The sequence below is a fragment of the Sceloporus undulatus genome, chromosome 6, assembly GCF_019175285.1.
Source record: "Sceloporus undulatus isolate JIND9_A2432 ecotype Alabama chromosome 6, SceUnd_v1.1, whole genome shotgun sequence".
In the NCBI taxonomy this organism is placed as follows: Eukaryota; Metazoa; Chordata; class Lepidosauria; order Squamata; family Phrynosomatidae; genus Sceloporus; species Sceloporus undulatus.
Window position 1 is genome coordinate 56,855,103 of NC_056527.1, and position 19,676 is coordinate 56,874,778.

General features: G+C 37.2%; 1 protein-coding gene across 5 annotated transcripts in view; it reads right to left on the reverse strand.

The window, feature by feature from the left end:
- ULK4 (unc-51 like kinase 4) overlaps nt 1-19,676 on the reverse strand; it is a 195,055-nt gene that overhangs the window by 105,727 nt on the left and 69,652 nt on the right. For all 5 annotated transcript variants that reach the window (XM_042477193.1, XM_042477191.1, XM_042477190.1 and 2 more), the window contains exons 28-31: nt 18,109-18,160; nt 17,877-18,018; nt 16,642-16,734; nt 12,362-12,410 (exon numbers count right to left, since the gene is read on the reverse strand). In XM_042477193.1, coding sequence (XP_042333127.1) covers nt 12,362-12,410; nt 16,642-16,734; nt 17,877-18,018; nt 18,109-18,160 — 336 coding nt within the window. The remainder of the gene's footprint in view (nt 1-12,361; nt 12,411-16,641; nt 16,735-17,876; nt 18,019-18,108; nt 18,161-19,676) is intronic.

Here is a 19,676-nt window from a genome sequence, read left to right on the forward strand (position 1 = left end):
GTTGGCCAGTTTGGGACAGAAGAAATACTTCCACCCATTGGTCTTGAATTCTTTATATGGACCTAGGGGGTCAAGGAAAAGAACAGAAAGACACAAGAAGAACTTTTGGGAAGTCTTAGGTGAGGACATCAGTGAGCTCTGTATCTTTTGTCTGGTACCCTAGGAGTTGAGCATTCTGGTCTACTGTTAAGTGTGTGAGGAAAAGAAGGATCAGCTCATTATCCTTAAATGGTTCAGGTGGAGGGATAACTCTCCTGGCAGCTGTGCCAATTGGCACTGATGTTTAACTTTTCCTTTAGATCCTCGGCTTCTAGGAATTCAAGGTGATGCTATGACTACTTAAAGAGTTTCATGACTTCATTTATCACCGGTCCAGGTCTTCTGCTTCCCTCTTTGTTGAAGAAGGTTTTCATCACTATTTTAGCTTTCTCTACTATGATGGAATGGATCCACAGATGTGGGAGAAAGGATGTTTTTCAGTTCAAGGAAACAGCTATTCTTCTGTGACTCCTCTATACACGGGTTCTGCAAGAGGGATCCTACTGAGTCAGTCTGGTATCTGTTGTCATAATAGCATGGTGTAGATCTGGGATGGGGACATGTCTGTTAGGAGCTGATCCATCTATTTAGGACATGGGAAATGTAGCTTGTTTGTGGAAACCAAGGAGGAAACTCTAGCTGTTTTAGAAGGCATAAATCTCTGGTTTGCCCAGTGGACCAGGTCCAGCTAGGAGTTTATAATTTCCAGCAGTCTTATTTTGCTCATGATTTGCATGTGATTATCATTTGAATGACTGACACAACATGCTCTGCTAATAGAAATACCCTACTGAGGATGGTTCCCAGGTACAGGAAGGTTTGGGTTCCCAGGTAGAGGAGGGTTTGGTTCTGGTGTCAGTGTGTTTATATGTACATGCAAAGGTGCACACTTTCCAGGAAGAAGCTGAAAAATCCAGCTCCTTTTTAATCTGGCTTATCTCCCCGTAGGGTGGCTTGGGTGGGCTTTCTGGCCAGTTTCAAAGCATGCGTCATCTAAATATCCTGCCTTGAAGCCAGCTGGAAAACTGCTTATTTTGACCGTTTCTTTCACCCCATAGTTGATTAATAACAGAAATATTTAACCACTCATACATTATTTAAAAGGCTGTGATCATCAGTTAAAATATAAGCTAGGAAGCATTTCTGCATAGTTATTTCACACAGAAACAAAAACAAAACAATATAAAAATCTCATGTGGTCAAATTAGCAATACCTACTTGACACCTGAGGATATGATTTCCAATGCAACATAGATAATATGGCATCATTACTGGCAACAAAATAATTCTAATATTTCAAAGTTGTACACGCAATGTCTCATATAATTCTGTAAAACAAGCAAAGAATCAATGGAAGTAATTAGCTTCTGTTCAGGAGATTGCTTTGGAAGTATTGTGAGATATAACCAGTTCATAAACAGAAGTGTGACACCTCCTTTAATGGGGCTGATGACAACCCAAAGCCTTCACTTCAGTATTCCATGGTATTCCATGATATTCACTTCCATGATAAGCAATTGTTTATACAAACAAATGATTTATACTTAAGGAAGGTTTCGGTTTAAGACTAAGATGAAATAACAACATTGTACTATTCATAATTTTTATTTCCTAACACTGTGTCTATTTCAATAGCTCTTATAAAAGTAACTCTGGAGACTCTGCTAAATAGCCCAAATTAGGTGTAAGGAAGGATAATGCACCTTAATGATGGAGATAGTAAGAAAATTAAATCTAATCTTGTTCCATTAAACATGCTCTCACTTCCATTTTTACAAAAATTATTTTATTATGGCTCTTCTACTGTCTATTGAAATAAGCTTTTACAGCAATTTAATTTTCAACTATAAACAAGCCTCCTTTTTCACAATGCATCCCCTTGAGATTAGAGAAGGATGATTTAAATTTTTCCAGTCTTGCGGCTATACTAAGATAACCATTTGCAAAGGCGAAGATTTTGTTTTCCTATTTGCAGTAGAGATCATTAAGATATAATTAGACTCCTATTCATGAGTATGAGCACGCTTGCTATGGAGATGTTAGTCACCCAATCAGCGTCCTCTGGACCTATGTTGAATATGAAGGGCAGCAGGCATAATCCCCACTTCAGTCTCTGGAGAGTTCTACATTAAACAAACTGCACTAGACATCTCTTTCTCCCTCTTTTGTTATTAATGGAATCCTATTCATGCCTCCAGTATTTTTTTCAGACTCTATTATTATCGATCAAAATTGCTAGACTATTTGCTTTCAGCAATATGCTGCTGTACTGCCATCCAGATGTGAGTCTTAACGACAACTACGTGTGGTGAATTTTAATCCTACCCTGCCTGAAACTTATCACAAGGCGCACAAATGTGGAACATGTGCTATATAGAAATAAAGAAAAAACCCAAAGCAGCCTACTTACAAAATAACCCTTGGCTGTTTCAAAAACTTTTCTTTTAATTCATTTTTTTGGTCTTGCAAGGAGGGAAATGTGTGAACATAAATAGGATATATGCCTGTCTTCTCATGCTTTTGGGGCTGCAGGGAAGTATGGGTGGGGAATATTCCTGCCTGGATGCCTAAGGAGTTGCTGCTAGTCAGTGTAAACCAGGGATGGGCAACCATAGCCCTCAAATGTTGTTGGACTGTGACTTGCATTACTTCTAGAAACACAGCCAGTATTGAAAGATAATGGAAATTGTAATCCATTCGCGTATGGGTGGTCAGAAGTTTCCTGTCTCTGTTGTAGGCATTACTCAAACAGATAGACCAATGATCGCTTGCAGTATAAGACAGCTTTCTCTGTAACTTTCCATGAAATCTTCAATTTCTGCTCATTCAGCTCTGCAGCTACAACCTCTCCCCACCACATTGAATGCTATTTGAGGGGCAGGGACTGCCTCCAAAACCTAAGGAATAACCTTTTAGAAGAAACAAAGGAGGCAGGAAAGCCTCTTTCTACAAACAGGATTCTGTGGAGCTTAGGATCCAAGTACGAATTTTTCTAAATGATACTCTATTTTCTGAAGTGTGCATTTAAATGGTGTTTTCATCTTATAAGGAAGCACCTTAAACTGAAGTAACCTTTTGTGCACGACTAAGAACAATGTATACAAATGCAATACAGATGTACATTCAGATGTGATGAATGCATTCACGTTATGTGGACAGGTATGCTTCATCAATTCACTATGCAAATCAGATAGAAATATGCATCTGGACTCAATAGTTTCAGAAGTCACTCATAAAAATCATAGAATCATAGAGCTGAAAGAGACCACAAGGGCCATCCAGTCCAACCCCCTGCCATGCAGGAAATCTCAATCAAAGCATATCCAACAGATGGCCATAAAGTCTTGTGGCTCCTGACTGTTCACAAGATTTTCAAGTTGTATCTGACCATAGAGGGTGATGCTCATGTCTGTTACTAAGCCAAAGAACCAGCGTTGTCAGAGACTACTCTGTGATCATGTGGCCAGCATGATTGCACAGAATACTCCTAACTGCATCAGAGTTAATTAGTTTGTTTTCAGAACTATACCTAAGGAATATAAACGTTAATTACTTTATCCTGCTTTTTATCTGCTGAGACTAATACTTTTTATCTGCTGAGACGACAACTGAGAAAACAACAACTACAGTACTACTATAAATTAAAAATAATTCAGACAAATATATAATGGAAGAATATCATTCTGCTTACTGGACAAACAACAATTTTCTGATTTAATGGATCATTTCGCATTCCATTTGCTTGCAATACAATAACTCTCTTTGATACTGAGATATTGCAATTAAATCTATTGTGTGTATCTGTATAGACAGACAGACAGACAGAAGACAGATAGTATGCAGTGCCACCCTATACACCCAGTATCACAGTAACCAGTTTCATTTAATTGTCTCTGGAAAAAAAGGTGTCTCTAGGCATTTGGAGATCCTCCAATACAACTCTATGGTTGACCTGCAGCAGAAAAATACTGTTTCCCATTATCCTCAGTAATTCTGGGAACATATCTCCTGTGGATACGGGGTCAGACTGTATTTGGCATCTCAACCCCCTCCCCACCAATTTTCAAAGTAGCATGTAAATATGTAAATGTATTATAGTATCTTTGAAGAGTAAAATGTAAGAATAAAAAGCCAGTATGCAACAGAGATATAAATACAGGTGCTTAACTGGTTCTCATGCATTATAATTTTTAAAAAAGAAAATGTATGTATGAGTCCCCTTTGCTGGAGATATAAGAAAGACATAGGACAGTCATATGTGGTAGTTTTGCAGTAAAGTTCACACTAGTTCTGGATATTAGTTTTTGATCAAATCTCTATAAAGGGGGAGGGTCAGGGTTTTGAGTTTTTTTATTGTAATTTTTAATTATATGATGTTTTATTTTTATATTGCTGTAATCTGCTTTGATTCTTTTGCAAAAAAGCAGAATAGAAATAAATATTATTATTATTATTATTATTATTATTATTATTATTATTAATTATCAATCAACATTTAGGGCAACATTAATATCCTATTACATATGTTCCAGAGAGATAATGGTCCCGTACAGACAGGCCAAAATAAAGCTGCTTCAGGTCACTTTGGAAATATGCTATTTAAACGATGCATGCGCCCTAGGATGCCAGAAGCTGTGCCAAAGCTGTGGTCCAGTATTTAGGACTGGAGCATGGCTTTGGTGCGGCTTCTGGCCATGTAGGATGCATGCATAATTTAAACAGCATGCCTCCAAAGCGACCCGAAGCAACTTTATTTTGGCTTGTCTGTACGGGCCCAATGTAACTCTTAAGTACAAAAACCTGATAAGTTTCTTTTGGGTTGCAGTTAAACTTTTAACTATAAAAAAAATTAAGGGAGTAATGGATTACTCAGCCTTTTGTTGAGGAGCCATATTAAATGTACCAAACCGTTATTGGACATCTACAGTTGTGGGCTGAGGACAGTTGTGGGCTGAGGGCAACACTGATGAAGGAGACAATGGCAGTGGTATTATAGCTCTGGAAGGATTTTATTTTCAAAATTCCATGATGAAGCAATCCAAAATGAAACAAGAGATAGTTCCAGAAGATGAGACTCTCAGGTCAGAAAGCACCTATTGAGCTACTATGGAAGAGCAGACAACAAGTATGTGTAGCACTGTGGCTAATGATGCAACTGAATTCCAGCCAAAAGGACATTCAGCTGTTGACAGGCTCAGAGGTGAAAGAAAAGTCTCAAGCTGCACAACACATACTATAAGAACATGGAATGTGAAAGCATGAATTAGGGGAACCAAACATTATAAATCAAGAAATGGAACATATAAACATTGTAGTACTTGGGTGAAGGTGGACAGGAATTGGACATTTTAAGCCAGATAATTATACAGTGTTTTACTCAGGAAATGTAAATTTAAGAAGAAATGGGATGAGATGTAGCAAAAACAATCAAGGGACATAATGCAAAGTCTGACCGAATAATATCAATATGGCTTCATCAATATAATCGTAATCCAGTCTTATGCTGCAATGACAGAAGCTGAGAAGAATAAATTGGAAAATTCTACAGTGGTGGCCAGAAGTTAATTGACCACACACTAGAACAGGAGATGTTGTTAATCATAAGCAAAGGAACACAAAAGAAGGAAACAAGCAGAACCAAACATTGTAAGAGAATGGCCTAGGCTCAAGAAACAAAGCAGGAAAGCAACTGATTGGAATTTGTGAAGGCAACAGTTTGTTCATCACAAACACATTCTTCAGGTAACCAAAGAAGTGACTGTATACATAGATGTCACCTGATAGTCAATATATCTATCAAATAGACTACAAAATTGGAAGCAATGATGGAGAACTTCCATCCTCTCTGTAAACATCCCCTTCACCTCCTGCCCAAATGAATGAGTGAGGGAACTTAAAACAGGAGGCGTTTAATTTTCATGACAGAGAGAAAACACAAACAGGATGGAGGGCAGGTGGTTTGCAGATCTCAAAGTGGACAGATGGAGCAGAACAGGAGGAGGGGATGAGAGACAGCTGCCACAGTAGCTCCTTCCCATTTCCCTTGTAGCATTGGCTTCCATGGGTCTGGGTTTAATAGGGACTGAAGTGAAAAAGGCTATGGTGGCAGCACTTTTCTCCTTCTCCTCCTCTGTCCACCCTGAGATGTCCCATCCCTGTAGGGGTTCAGGGGATGGAAGCGAGCGAGCAACTATATGACATTTATAGGTCTCCATTAAGCTCCTTCCCACCCAAGTGAGTGAGTAAGCAAAGAAACACATGCAGCCAGGCACCCCTAACCATCGCAAATGTGGACAGGCAGCTATATTTAATAATTTTAAAAATAATACTGTAATAAATATTTAATAAAATGTAACACACATACATCATCATACACACCATTCATAACCACATATTCAAATAACCAAGTAACTGAAGGCTTGCAGGGCTTCTGAAATTGAGGGATCCCTTTGAATATCTAAGATATGTTTTTAAAAAATGGTGACACCATGCTTTCTAAATTTAAGTAACCACCCACCAGCTTATCTCACCCTCTACTCTGTCCCCCAATTCTACTCTGGTCCTGATTTTGGTGCAGAACATGTGTAAAAAAGCGCATTTCCCCTAAAACCATGAAGTAAAATGAGAGTTTTTCTGAATCACATTAATGACTAAAAGACATGCTTTCACTGTGAAAAGTCATACGTTGTCTGTTCCAACAGCACTGGTAGGTTAGAGTTGCTTGTGTTCCCAGCCTAAAGTAAAAATTAATTAATCTGTGGACACAGGGCAAGTTAAACTTATGTATGTCCAAATACCTCCTTTATGAATATACATAAGTACTTGGTACATGCCTGACCTTTTGAAAATGAAATCTTCCCTCTCAATTACCAGGCCCTCTATTAAACGTATTTAGAGTGGTATACACCATTTGGATTCTGCCAGCCTTCAAAATAAAGATTATTAACTAAAGCATAATGAAGAAACCTGCTCAGATGATGGCAGCACCATTAACCTGAAAACATCATCCAAGTTGTTATTTAATTACAAAATGAATAATAAGACTGAGAGGTTTATAATTAGTTCATAACTTCCGTTTGACTAAAATGTCTATGCAGACAAAACACCCAAGTCATCTGAGAACACACTATCAATACATATAAGAACTCATATTGGATAGTGGCTAAGAGACTGGAATATGTCACCATATAAATCTAATCTCTGCCATGAATTCACTGGGTGGATTTAGGCTGGCCACTATCATCCTACCTCCCACTCCACCTTCAATATATGAGGGATTTAAATTAAATAATGCTGATTTAATATAACAGGGCTGTTGTAAGGGGGACAAGAGATAATGGAAATGAAGCACTCTGAAGACTACATATGCACTTTTAAAATATCAGTACAGTGGATCCTCCACATTCATTGAGGTTAGGGTCACAGGATCCCTGTGAAAGTGGAAAAACCACAAATAAAAAATCCCCACTATTTTATGTTTTACAAGAGAGAATGCCTCTTTAGGAATCTCTAAGTCCTCCAGAGCAATTCTGTGGTCAAGATCTGGCAGAAGTTGACCATGAAATTATGCAGGAGGACCTACAAATGCCTAAAGGAGTGTTCGTTCTAGGAATCTCTAGGTCCTCCTGCCTGGCTTTTGGCAGAAGTTGACAAAAAGTCAGACGGGAGGATCTAGAGATTCCCAGAGATAACATATTAATCCTAGAGAGAACATATTAATCAAATCCATGAAATAATCAAAAATAAAAGCTGCAAATGTGGAGGGATAGCATAAAAGGTCTTATTTCTTTTATGTTCAATTATTTATGCCACCACTCATCAAAATTAGACAACATTCAGGCAGCATTTTCTGATACAGTCATCTAATGCAAAGAAACTCAAAAGCACTTTAGAAATTGATTTTCAGAGGCATAAATTGCACTTGAGCACCTACTACCTTGATATTAAGCAATTGTTCCGATGTATCTATCTACAACATCAACATAAATCCCATGTTAACATCACATAACATCATGTTTTATGTTAAAACTGATGTATGTACAGTGCAACCCCCTCCCTGCGATATCAATAAATTTGATATGTTCAATTCAAACACAGTAGGAGTACCAGTCAAATCTGCACAGCTGAAATTCTGTCTTGGCTGAGGTGACAGAATGCTAAAAAACATGCCAGCTTTTGAAGAAGAAACCATAGCTTCAGGAAAAGTGGAAAGGCATTCTGCATGGTAAAATAAACAATAGTATTCCATACTGAATACTGTACAATATATATATACAATACTGAATGGTATTTTGCTGGTTATCTGGATCAATTGTTGTTTTTGATGTACACTGAATAATAGGAGGATCAGTTCATTTTTGGTACAAAGCAGAAAGACAGGATTTCATATAGTTTTTTTAAATCCATGCAACACAGGCAAATTTTGCTATATAAATTTTAGTATGTATATGATATGGTAGTTCTAGAGAGTAAGTTTTACCAATAAAGAAACGTGATTTTAAAACAAAGTGATATATTATTATCTCAGTATATTCAGATCATGGATGTAGCTTGACTTGAAAATGCAAACTATGAAGGCACTTATGAGAGAAAAACCCAATCACTTTTCATTTAAAACATTTCATTTACCTTGTTACAACCTTTTCATAAGCAAAGTTTTAAATTGGAGGTTTGAAAGAAACTCCCCCAAGGATGTAGTTTAATTTAAAAATATAATTAACTTTGGAGTAATTATTCCAGATACTTTCATCACCACTCTCTTCCAGCTTCCCTAGAGAAAAAGCAAACTTTTGCCTAGCACCCATGAAATGAGAAATTCATTGTAATTTTACAGTGTTTAAGAAACAGAACTACTGAGTACTGACCAAGACATAATAGACTTTTGTTACTGAAGGAACAGAAAGCTGTATTTACTACAGAACCCTCCAGCAAATTTTTAAGGAAATAAATTGTTAGTTAATCTTTACATTGTTTTTCAAAAGCTGAAGCCTACAATTAAATTTCTTTTGTACACTATGCTTTGTTACTTCAATTTTGAAAGTCATGCACACTATACTCTCTTAGTTATTGGTTAGGTTTCCAAGCTCTACTCACAAGAACTGAATAATCAAGTTGCAAATTATTTCCACCTAAATATTTTGGAAACATACTTTCTTTGCCAACTATTTGGATGTTGTTGCACATTCAATTATTTTAATACTAAAATCAGTATGGTTCTATAAACAGAACCTAGAGTTCATTTGAACATATCAAACCCCTATCCTTAGCTTATCTCTAAAACTATTAGGAGCAATGCTTTCCTTGTATGTTCCTATAAGCACTGATGGTTTCATGATAGTTTCATGGAGTGGAAGCCCCCTTCTTCACTGCTTGTCCCAATCAGTAGTGCCACAAATAAAATGTGAGATCATTGTCTGGACCAGAGAATCATAGAATCATAGAAACCGCAAGGGCCATCCAGTCCAACCCCATCCTGCGCCTCTGATGTCATCCTTTGTTCCTTACTGTGACTATATTGTTGCTTTGTACAGAATACATTTTAACACACATTATTACACTTATTATCAATTATCAATTATTATCAATTCTTTTAGGAGCAAGAGGAGCCAAGTGCTCTGAAACAGTGTTCAAAATGGATCCAACATAACATCAGTTCAGATATATAGATATATGGCTGTGACACTGAAATCCATATTTCGGTAGTACCAGCATTATGTGTACAGTTAAACAAGCTCCTTGGGGGAAAGCTTACACTGCAAATCTCTTTCTCTGAGTGAGTCTGAAAGGTGCTACAATATACCATTTCATAATAATCCATATTAACACAGCTATGTCTTTGAATTCCTTTATTTTTCAAAGACATTAATTTTCAAAAAGATAAAGTAAGTATCATGTTTTGTTTTACAAATATGCTATCCTTAAAAAAAACATATCTACTGTGCCCCAAATAGCGGCCTTATTTATAGCCTCTGAAATTAAATGATGATAATAATGTAGGAGAAATCCATGAGTACAAGACTTAAATTTATTTCTGGAAACTAACATTAATATAATATTTCCTCCTTCATTCCATCTCATCCAGTCTTTTAACAATTCGTATAAATTAATTCCAATTCACAGCATTAAGACAATGAATTTAGCATGAGATCTGCCGCTAAAGCGAAGTGCCACAAAAGCTGCTGATGTGAGAAGTATGATGCTCTAATCCTTGTTGAAACAATTATTCTACCAGCAATAATTATTCAAGAAAATTATGATAATGTTCTTCTAAAAATCCACTAAATCTATTCCCCCCCCCCATATAATTCCTTAACCATTATTTTTGGAGTAACAGAAAGCCTGGTTCACAAAGATTGTTCAGGCTAATAAATCTTGATTTTTTACACTTTTTACACTCCATATACAGTATGACTAATACCAGAACTTGGAAAATTAATTTTTAGGAATAATTAGTTACAGCTTGTTATTCCCTAATAGTTTGTTACTGATACACTTGCACTTACAAGTTAACCAAATATTAGTTAAGAGTAGGTTCACCATTGACTCTTCTGCAACAGTAAGATATATATCCCCTCTAACAATCATTACCAGGCTTATGGATCTACAATGCATACAGCCTAACCTGGGTTTGTTTTATTCTGGTGAGATTTTGAAAGAAGTACCATACACACTCAACTATAAGTTGACATCAAGTATAAGTTGAGGGCAGGTTTGGGGGCCAAAATTATGAATTTTGATATGACCCATGGATACGGTTAGGGTAAAACCTAGGGCCATGTAACAAAGGATGTAAAGGACAAAGCAAAAGAAAACAATGACAAGGACTGACAAAATTCCAGTAGGCACAACTGTTTATGCTCACTCTAAAGGATGGATGGATGAAGGGGGAAGTATGGTAAATCATGGCTGTGCAATGTGTGATAGGCAAGACTAAGAAAATGCACACATAAAAAAGGATGAAAATGCAAAGCAAAGGAAATGCTGACTATGGTCCAAAACACACTGCAGAAATAATCCAGTTTGAGACTGTTTTAACCGCCCTGGCTCAGTGCTAGGGAATTCTGCTAACTAGTTTTGTGAGGCATTTAATTTTCTTTTTCAGAGAGCTCTGGTGCCACAATAAACTACAATTCCCAGGATTCTCTAGCACTAAGCCAGGGCAGTTAAAGCGGTTTCAAACTGGATTATTTCTGCAATGTGTTTTGGACCTATGTTAGCAGTGATTATAGCCTTTAATGTAACAACATTGCCTGATTTTAAATCAGAAAAGCTCACAAGCATACACAAATGTCTTATTCAAATCCTTCAAAGCCCAATTCCCCTTTGAGGGGAAGTGCCAAAGAGTTTCCACCGCCACCATTTTCCCATCCAGGCATTCAAAAAGGCCAGAAGCAGCACTGAAGCAGAAAGAATAGAGAGTGTTGGTGCTTCCTTTAGGTGCTCCCTGGATAGACTAGGCTCTCATCTTTTGCCATACTATCCAAGAGAAACAGATGATTACTTTTTGGATGAGAGTTAAAGTACAGTACTTACACCACTGTGGATAGGTTAAGCTAGGGTTTGGGGGTTGTTTTTTAACTAAAATTTCTGGACTTAGAGTATACACTGTAGTTTGGAAACTCCAGCACTGATGCATATCCTGTCCAGACAAAATGATGGTTCCTTGGGATTTCAGCCTATGCCTAAACTTCAAGATGTCCCTACTCAAACTTCATGTGCTTTGAATTTGTTTTTACCTTGTCAGTATTTACCTCATATTGCCTGCCCCTTTTTGAGGCTCCTTTATCAAATTTTATTTTCTCTGTACCCAGATATATCAGATAACATCTCTGCACATATGAATATATAATGCCGTTTTCCATCTAGAATTTAAAAAGCAGAGCTCTAGGGCCCCAACAAACTACAGTTCCCAAAATTCCATAGCACTGAGCCATGGCAGTTAAAGTGGTGTCAAACTGGATTATTTCAGCAGTGCGGATACAACCCTAAATTCTTTTCCCATGTATTGTGGAGAAGCCAGGCGCCATCCATTCTACACTTCTGCATCTGATTTTCCTTGTCTAAATGCAGGACCGTATATTTATCACTGTTGATGAAAGTGTTAATGTTTTTTTAAAAACAACAACAACAACACCAAACTGATATAGAAGATATTGACTAGCAGTTTCTCAAGCACATAATATAACAAAAACTGTCTGATAAGATTGCCAAGCCATTTTGAGAAAATAAGAACCTAGCTGAAGTAGCACACCAGTAGGAAGAACATAATTAAATAGTGTTTCCAGGTTACTTTAAAACTGAATTCTACAGAACACAATCTTACCAGAATGACTTGAAAAATAGTTGGAACGAGATGAATCTCTTCAATAAGACTGTAAAGAAAATACACATATTGAATTCAACCACTGTATATGCTCCAGTAGGATAAAGTCTTGCTAAAATATGTGACCCAGAACTTCAATTCTTGACTACAACTTTGTAGAATCAAATACTATCATATTAAGAAATCATACAATATTGCTTTGCTAATTAGTCCCTGATCAAACTTACTAATGTGAAGCACCTTAGTATAAAAGTAAGTAAACTGTTATTTTAAAAAGCAAATATTATAGTAGAGGAATATGATTAAGTCTTCCAAATGGGTAACATAGCAAAAGAATTGGAGCTAGCAGACTGCAGTAAATATGCTGATATTAAAACACACCCTCTTGTGCAGGTTTTTGTGCATTAACTGATTTTACATATTCTGCATTAATACTTTTAATTATATTAGAATCACATTCTGTGTATCTGAAAAGTGATTAACCAGCATGCTTCAACTAGAAGACATGCAACTTTATAACATAACTTTTAAAAAACTATTATTTAAAACCATTTAAACATATGAATTGGCTTTCACATTCTCTTCTCTCAATTCCCTTCTGAGGACACATTTGCCTCAAGATTTGTCTTCTGATCCTTTGTTTTCTGCCTGTGATAGCCTGAAATTCAGGAAACGCCTTCGAGCTAAATTTAATTTCTTGTAATCCAAATATATTCCTGAGCAATGACACACACATCTAGGCTTCAACTGAGTATGGTCTATCTTAAAGTTCTCTTAACACTGTTGGTGTGTGGCCCCAATTCAACTGTTTTTGCATGGAAGCAAGATAATCAGAATGTAATAAAAGGAAAATAACCCCAATTCAGCAAAATGAAAGCAAAATTCATGCAGTTCCCCCAAGGTAATTTATACATGGATGAACCAGGTCATCTGACTTCCTGCAGGTAAGAAGTGGACAAAGGGATAAGGAGGCCCATCACAGGTCAGAAAATAAAAAATAAAGACAAAAAGAAAAAAAAAGAAAAAAAAAGACTTTCATAAAGATTGCATATATTCACTGACATATTGATATATAGATGTAGATGCAAATATTTAAACAACACCTATAATTTAAGAAGACAAAACAATACATTTCACCTAATTCAGAAGTTTGTGACCAAATGACTTGTCTGTCTCCTTAGTCTGTTCTCCAGGTGGCAATTCCCTTCTTAAAAAACCATAAAGATACATATTGAAACTGCACTAGGACTGATGAACTGTTCAAATAGAGCAGGGCTGGAATCCTGCAGTCTATTCTAGTTTACCCTAAATCTGTCTTTATTTTCCATAGAACAAAACGTGACCCTTGTTTCTAGCTCTGGTTCACATGTTCACAATTTTATTTAATCTGTTTGTGTATGCAGCTGGCCCTCCACTTTCATGGGGTTAGGGGATTTGCCCTCGCCACAAGTGAAAAAAATGCAAATATCTCTAACCCCCCCCCCCATCAAAATGCAGCGCCACTGGTGGCAGATCGTTCCCCTCACTCCTCCTCTTATCTGGCCAATAACCCCAACACCAGCCTCCCGGTTTTATAGACAGAAGCAACAATAGCAGCCACTGCAGCCACTGGGTCATTTCTCCAGACCCTTCTTTTTCCTTTCCCTCTTCCCTGCCAGCAGCCCCAGAGCCAAACTCTCATTTTTACCAAAATTCTTGTGCACATCCCATATAAAAGAAGGCATGGCGGGTCTTCTGACACTAGAAAGAGGGAAGGAGGAAGGAGGAAGAAGGGGTGTGGTGAAAGATCCTGGTAAAAACAGGAGTTTGAGACCAAATGTCAAGGTATTAAAAGGCCAAAGTGCAAATGATCATACCCTTAAGAGCAGATGTCTGCATGTTGTCATTGTGGCAGGACAGGGGAGGAAGGAGAAAGAGGGGAGGTGGAAAAATGTTACTGCTGCTTTTGACTATAAAACGGGGAGGCTGGTGCTGGAGGAAGCAAAGGCGACGAGGCTGACCTAGTTCAGAAGCAACTAGTGCACAAACATCAAAATAAGCAAAAACGTGAAAGGGAAATCTGCGCGTCTGGAAATCCAATTGTACATTTCACAGTCTTTACTCAAGATATTTTTTTCTGTGCAGATTGGCCCCAGATTTGTATTATAACCACTGCCTGGACAATCGTGCCTGATCTAAGGACCAAACAGAGAGAGAGGTCACTACAGATCCCTCAGACTATCCAATCCTATTGCTACTTCTGCTTCTGAGGCATTAACTTTTTCAATGCAGCACACTGTTGCACTTCCAACATCACACACACACACTTTTTAAATGAATTATTTGTTCTTGCCGGTCATGACCTAAATTAGGCCCAAACGGGAGCAAAGGCTAAAATTCCCCTATCTTCCATACTAGAAAGATCAATATTGACTATGTAAAAAGATGATGACAACATGCAGACATCTGTTCTTAAGGGTATGATCATTTGCAGTTTGGCCTTTTAATACCTTAACATTTGGTCTTAATGTTTTTAATGCCTGATGGCCTTTAGGACCCTAATCCACTTTAATTCAGCATGGGCTTGCACTTTCCAGGCCTTCTGCCCACCCCAACTATTATTTAAATCAGAACAATATTGTAAGTATAAAATGTCCTAATGAATAGAATATTAACACCATCTATTTGAAAATCAGCAGTCATGCAAAAAAGCACACACTGTTCAATACAGTGTGTACCCAACCTCCTTAATCCATTATTTAAAGGAGGGGTAATAACATTAAAATGTAATGTTGAAACTTGTCAAGGTCCTTAATCTTGTGATATAGATAGATACACATACAAGGTTCTTAATCTGGTTTTTTGTGTGTGTGTGTGTCTTTATGTGTGTGTTTGGTTTGATCAAGCAGGACAGTTCTCAGGCTGAACTGTTCCAGCTTCCAGGCAATACTGAGGTTTTCTTAGTTGAGACCTACCTGTTAACAAAACAACATTATTAACTTCGGCGTGTGTTTTAAGCCACATTATGAGAGGCGAATTAAATCCACAGTCTATAGTTTTTTGTGGGTTTATCGGGCTATGTGCCCATGTTCTAGAAGAGTTTATTCCTGACATTTCACCAGCATCTGTGGCTGACATCTTCAGAACACATAGTCTGTTTTTACAAAACAAACATATATAGAGGAGGGAAAACATCTCTGTTTTGCTTCCTCCTGAATTTGGTTTTTTTTTTTAAGCCTCAAATCCGTCTTGAATATGAAGAAATGTGTGGATTTAGTAAATTGCTCAAAAACAGTTTGCATCCATGAGCCAATCTGCGGAAGATGAAACATTGTGCAAGGAATAATCCTTGAAATGCCATATTGACAGGAATGAATAATAATCATCTGAATTATTACTGCCGCCATTTGTTTTGGAAAAACAACAATTAGTCCAAAGCTCATAAACTTATTTACTGACATAACATTAGCTAGAAATCCAATTTAATTATCCATCTTGGTCTATCACATGATGGTCCAATGGAAAAAAATGAGAGTGTATGCACACCTGTCTATGTACATGTGTGTATGGCCTATTTGTCAACATGACCTGTATGAGTGGACAGGCAAATCTTTAAATGGGAGGGCCAACTACATGAGAAAAAGACAACCTTCCTGTATGTATATATCTATCTATCCAATGACCAAATGATGGCTTGGTTGTGGCACTATCACTAGGTTATTGAATAAAATGAGAAGTGGAATATATAGTATAAAACAAAGTCCTGTGGGAACTTAAAGGCTAACAGTGTTATTATGGCACCACATTTTGTGGCATAGTCCAGTTAATCAGATAAAGTGGATTTTAGTTTGTAAAAATGCCACAATAAATGTGGTGGTTTTTTAAAACATAACAATATTTTGTTGATTTTTCTGGCCAGTTCTCTGAAGTACAAAAACTCTGTCACTCGCAAGGAAGGATTCAAAAAATGAGAAGGGGGAGATGTTGTCAACAAATGCAACCCCAAGGATCATGGATTGCACCTCTAAACCATCAAAACAATGAATAAATCTTGGTTGAGAAGAATTCTATGGCCAGACTCTAAATAACTGTGACATCAGTTGATAGAGCTCAAGGGGTTTAAACAAACCTTTTTCAAACAGTGGCCTCCTATGCAGTATAGCAAATGGCTTTTGAGGCATGTTTCAAAAGCATTTTCTCATATGGGAGGGGAGTACAGGTATTGGTTCATCTTCTACCATGAGAATAATCATCTTTTTAGATTCTGGTCCATGCAAGTATTTAAACTACAGTTGATTTACCTTGCAAAAGCAGGGTTGTACTCTGTAAGGGTAACAAGCAGCTTCAGAGCATAAGCAGGTACTGGGTCAGGTGCCATTAGAATTTGTTCTAATCTGAGACAAAGAGAAAAATTTGTGAAACATACATGATTTTCTTTGGGGAAACATCTGATCTGATTAATTAACAGCCCCACTCCCTCTTAAATCCCTACCTTGGCCTCCATTCTGTACCAGGATCCAACACAGAATCTTTATCATGACTTTTAAAGCCCTCCATGGTCTTATTTTTCCTCTTATACCATGATACTTCCCTGCTCCTGATCTCTGTTCTTCTAGCCCCAACATATTCCACAGGTTTCTTAATCCCGCAGGGTTGGGAGAGACCAAAAAAACTAATATGTGAGCAGGATCCTGGCTTGTTCAACAAATCATGGTCAAAGCAAACTATAACTTTATAGTTTATAGCATATTAAATAAATACATAAATAAATAAATAACTTTACTGCTATCAAAAATATGATCACTGTGTCATATTCCTTAATAGCCACATTTTTTCAGAAAACCTGCTAATAGTGTACTAATTTTCTTTCTTTCTTTCTTTCTTTCTTTTTAAATGATGCATTGCTTATATAATAATTATACATACAGTGATCTCCATGCAATGAAAGAAATCATGTATGGCTATGGCTCTCTTAATCCTGTTTCAGCTACTATTTCAAGTTCTCATTTGCTTTTCCTTCATTTTGGCACAGACACCTCTTCCAGCTCTGCTCTTTCCCAAAAGGCTTTGCTCTATTATTTCCCCTCCACTATTAATACCATTCACTCAGGGGCTATGGCATCCTTTAAACAATAATAACAGCAACACAACAACAAAGCAGCATTGAGTAAACCACAGTCCAACACATTTCAATCTAAGAGTGAGTAGGTTGAGTAGAACCAACAAACTATATAGCTGGAAAGGCAACAGAATTTTGCCCAATAGTTAAGAGGATCTTGTTTCTCTTTGGGAGGAGCTAGACAGATTGTAAAACTGTAATGCAAACTTGTGTGTACTGCAGCTGTGTAGTTTCTACAATATGATGAAAACCAGTACAAAACTCTTATATTGAGACATCTGGAAGAGGAAAGCATGATACTGATCATCATTAATTCTGACTAACTTCTGCCATTTAAATCAACTGCAGTTTTAAAATGTACAATCAAAACAGATTGGCCAGAATTAGTTCTGATTAGAAAAACTGTTCTGTACTTACTGAGGCAGCAATGAGTCTCTAACAAGAGACAGAAGTTTGTTGCCTGAGTTAAGGTTTTCTTTCTCTTCAGCCATGACCCCGTGGCTCACAAGTAGTGATGTGGTTTCAGAGAGCAACCGCAAACTGGCGAGTCTCCATTCCACTAAAAAAAACCAATGTACCAAGAATGTAACCACACTGACATCTAATTAAAGCAAAATGTGTATTCTAGTTGATGTGGCTATGTATTTACCATTTTGACTGGAGACCAAAGAAACTAAGGGTGGCAGGATACAATCCATAACCTAAAAAAAAAGTCATGGAAAAGATCTGGCTTAGATTATTCCAAGATAAAAAACAGAACTTGTATATATTGCAATCTGTATTTATTTCTCAATTATATGTGACAAGAGTAATACAGTGTGTGGCTATAACTGCTAATTGAACTGTTTTACAAAAGGGAGTGCTATTTCTTCTCTAACTGATGGGCTGGTTTTGGGCAAAAGGTTGGCAAGTGCAGTTCTATCCAAACCTTTCATATATAGACTTTTCAGAGTGAATGTTGGACCTAAAAGCCTCATCATTTTGTCCTCCTCAAATCTGCATAAGGTTGAATTAACAGACAAAGAAGCCACCTTGGACACTCTTCTACCTGATGCATCTGAGAAAGTACACTGAAGTCTACGAAAGCTCATGCTGCCAACTTCTTTATTTCTTTCAGTTAGTCTCAACTGAAAGCTACAAGATCTCTCTATATGCTGATTCTATAGACTAACATGGCTATATCTTCGAATTCTTCTTGCTGATGTAAGTGCTACCAAAAATGCTACCTTTAGTGACAAAATCCTCAAAGATGTCTAATGTAGCAGCTCAAATGAAAGCTTTGTTAAGAGATTTAAAGCTAAATTCAAATCCCACAATAGGAACCTGTGAACTATAGGAGGAGATTTCAAAGTAGCCCCTTCAAACAATTTTTTTACATGTTTGGAAAGAGATTTTCCAAACTGTCAACAACGCTGCCAGTTGCCTTTTCAAAGTATTTGGCTTGAGATCTTTTTCTATGATATCCTGAAGATAGTCCAAAATATTTCCTACTCATAGCTCATCAATGGAAACTAACTTCTCTTTACAACACTTCTTAAAAGATCTCCATATTATCTCACATATCCTCTGGTCCAACTGTCTCCTTAATCCTAGAAAGGAATTCACTGCTGAATCAGAAAACCTCTGATCTTTCAAATGCTGCCACTCATTACTCAAGAGACCATCTTCAGCCATTTTGCATCTCAATGTAACATCAGTACCTGTAACAGTAAATCCTCCCTATGTGGTAGACAAAAAGGAAATCTGACAGATACGTGTAATAGCAAAGGAAACCATAGGTGCTGTGGCAAGTAGGGTGCAATTAACACTACATGTACTCTCTCCAATTGTATTTTTGTTACTACTCTCTGCAGAATTGGTAGAGGAGGAAATGCATATAGCATTCCTTCCAGCCATGGTGCTGTTAGAGCTCATCTTGCTTGCTCTGCATCTATGCTGCCATCTAATGAAAAAATCTTTTCAATTTTGAATTCTCGCCAGAAAAAAAACAAGTCTGCCTGGAACGGGCCTAATGAATTGTTCAATGATTCAAACACCTCCTGGTTTAATTACCATTCTTAGTCGATCCTGTGCCTGCTCAAGTAATCTGTTTGAATATTTAATGTTTCCGTTCAAATACACTCCAGAGATTGAATTTACTGTCCTCTCTGCCCAGGCTAATATTCCATTCACTTCCCTGACAAGCACTGGGGACAATGAACTGGTTGCCCATATACA